This window comes from Sinocyclocheilus grahami, unplaced genomic scaffold (genome assembly GCF_001515645.1).
Source record: "Sinocyclocheilus grahami isolate Dianchi unplaced genomic scaffold, SAMN03320097.WGS_v1.1 scaffold1621.1, whole genome shotgun sequence".
NCBI classification, from domain to species: domain Eukaryota; kingdom Metazoa; phylum Chordata; class Actinopteri; order Cypriniformes; family Cyprinidae; genus Sinocyclocheilus; species Sinocyclocheilus grahami.
This window is the reverse complement of record NW_015506800.1, coordinates 179,814-182,598: the sequence shown is the minus strand read 5'-3', so window position 1 is coordinate 182,598 and position 2,785 is coordinate 179,814. Positions and strand designations below refer to the sequence as shown.

At 45.4% G+C, this 2,785-nt stretch overlaps 1 protein-coding gene across 1 annotated transcript in view; it reads left to right on the top strand.

The window, feature by feature from the left end:
• LOC107571607 (la-related protein 1-like) overlaps positions 1-2,785 on the top strand; it is a 30,113-nt gene that overhangs the window by 14,295 nt on the left and 13,033 nt on the right. Inside the window, exons 7-10 of the mRNA XM_016257936.1 lie at positions 279-431; positions 860-1,108; positions 1,185-1,342; positions 1,895-2,263. Of these exons, the coding sequence (XP_016113422.1) occupies positions 279-431; positions 860-1,108; positions 1,185-1,342; positions 1,895-2,263 (929 nt within the window). The remainder of the gene's footprint in view (positions 1-278; positions 432-859; positions 1,109-1,184; positions 1,343-1,894; positions 2,264-2,785) is intronic.

Sequence of the window (2,785 nt, the reverse complement as noted above, 5' to 3'; positions counted from 1 at the left end):
AATACATTACAGTTTAACAGAGATTCACATAGAAAATTTTCAATTGTAATATTTCACAATAAAAAAATTTTTTTTCTGTATTTTTGATCAAATAAGTGCAGTCTTGATAGGCAGAAGAGGCTTCTTTAAAAACATAAAAAATCATACTGATCCCAAATGTTTGTACGGCAGTGTAAATGACTTGTATTTCCATTTCATCAGGCACTCAACACTTTGAGTGCGAAGGGTTTGTGGGTTCTTCGCTACAGCAGCGTGCTGGATTGTGTTTGTGTTTGCAGACTGGCACAGTGGGAAGTACGATCAGGAGTTCAAGGATGACCATGATGAGGTGTCGAGCGTGAAGAGCGAGGGAGCGCCGTACAGATACACTGCCAGGGGCCGCGGACGGGGCCGGGGCCGGGGACGAGGACGCGGCAGAGGAGCCGGCAGAGGTAAAGAACTCCAGAAGTGCAGTGAAATACACATGGACTCGACTCCAGCACAAATCTCACACGGGATCCAGAGTCTTTTCACTGAGATAGTTTGGCTTCTGTTTGTTGAGAGACTCAGTTTTACTTTAATCTAAAGACGGTCTGTTCCCAGGCACCAGAACTAACAGTAACCCTCATTTTTTACAAAAACATTTTACGATTTTAAAAATTTATTTATTTATTTTTTGTTCATCGGAATGGTATGAAACTTTGAAAAGGGTTTGGTACTTGCTATGTGAACTCACTCACTCTCACGCACACGCGCACTCGCGCACTCACTCACACACACAGACCCTTGCACACACACACACACACACTCACTCGCACACTCACACACACACACTCTTACTCGCGCACACACATCCACACTCACTCACTCGCACGCGTGCACACGCTCACTCACTTCGCCGGCCGGTCGCACCGCTGTTTAATGAGCCGCGGCGTCTGTAATCTGTGCTGTCTGCTGTTCTTTCAGGCCCTGAAGGACAGTAAGGTGGTGGAGATCACCGATATGAAGATTCGCTGCAAGGAGGAGCCTGAGAAATGGCCGCTGCCCGGCCTCGCTTTGCACACAGACTTCTCTCAGCTCATCGACTGCCCAGAGTTTGTTCCCAGGAACGTTGTGGAGAAGCAGACAGGTGAGCGCGAGCTCTGGCGTGGCATGAGCTGTAATGGGTTATGAAGGGCCGTTCTGACTGAGCGTTTGACCTGCAGGGTCTCCGAGAGCCTCCGCGCTGGTGCAGTCCAAGACTGATGAGGTGAGTAACCTGAAGCTGATGCCAAAGGGCCTGTCTGCCAGCTTGCCCGATCTGGACTCGGAGTCATGGATCGAAGTGAAGAAGAGGCCTCGACCATCACCGGCACGACCCAAGGTACAAACACACACCTCGGCCACTATCAGAAAGACAGGACTGAGATTAGGGCTCGGCGATAAAACAATGTGACCCTCGAGCACAAAACCAGTCCTAAGGGTCAATTTTTTAAAATTGAGATTTATACAACATCTGAAAGCTGAATAATTAAGCTTTCCATTGATGTATGGTTTGTTAGGATAGGACAATATTTGAAAATCTGGAATCTGAGGGTGCAAAAACATCTAAATATTGAGAAAATCATCTTTAAAGTTGATCAAATGAAGTTCTTAGCAATGCATATTACTAATCAAACATTAAGTTTTGATATATTTACGGTAGGAAATTTACAAAATATCTTCATGGATCATGATCTTTACTTAATATCCTAATGATTTTTGGCAATCTCAGTTTTGAAAAATTTAGCCTTATGACTGGTTTTGTGCTCCAGGGTCACAAATAAAGAATAGCAGTCATATTTTTGTTTCTTGAGCATTGCAAGTATCAAAACGACAGCCTTAAATCTGGCGCGTATGAAACCGATGTGTGTCATTAATGAACGTGTCGCTGCAGAAAGCGGAGGAGGCGTGGACGCTGGTTCAGACCGGCCCGAGCGCAGGCGAGGACCAGGATGAGCCGGAGGAGCTGGACTTCATGTTCGACGAGGAGATGGAGCAGATAGATGGCCGACGCAACACTTTCACCGACTGGTCAGATGAGGATTCGGACTGTGAAATCAACGATCAAGACGTCAACAAGATTCTGATTGTCACGCAGACGCCGCCGTACCTGCGCAAGCATCCCGGAGGAGACCGGACGGGGAACCACACCTCACGCTCCAAACTGACCAGCGAACTGGGCAAAGTCATTAACGACGGACTTTATTACTACGAACAAGACCTCTGGGACGACACGTACGAGCCTGAGTATGCCACTATCAAGGTGAGCTGGTGGTCAGATTTATGGCCGTTTGCTGTTGATGCAGTCATGGCTTACAGCGAGAAATTAACATTTGGTTTGATTTATTTTTTCCCATTAGAAAAGAGCACATACAAAAAATCTAAATCAGTAATGGAGAGAAAACAGGTCTATTTCAGGCACATTTGCAACTGAAAATTGCTGAAAAAATCGTTAGGAGCACCAGAGTGTATTTGCAGCGTTGAGCAAAGTAGCCAATCACAAACGAATCTGTTGATTTCTGGAACGAACTGGCCAATCAGAGGAGTTTAAGCTCAAGCGACCCCTCGCCACTCAAAAACACTTGAGTTTTGTTCAGTGCTGCTGAGTTCTGCAAGCTCGCCGGTCATAAAAGGTGTAAATGAGAGCTTCATTGATTATAAGGGAAGTTTGTGAGATCGCGATGAACTGAGATGAGTGACTTAAAGCACTCTCAGATACTGAAAGTACTTTTTAAAATGTTTTCTTTTATCACTTGTAATTGTCTTTTTCCCCTATTTATTACTT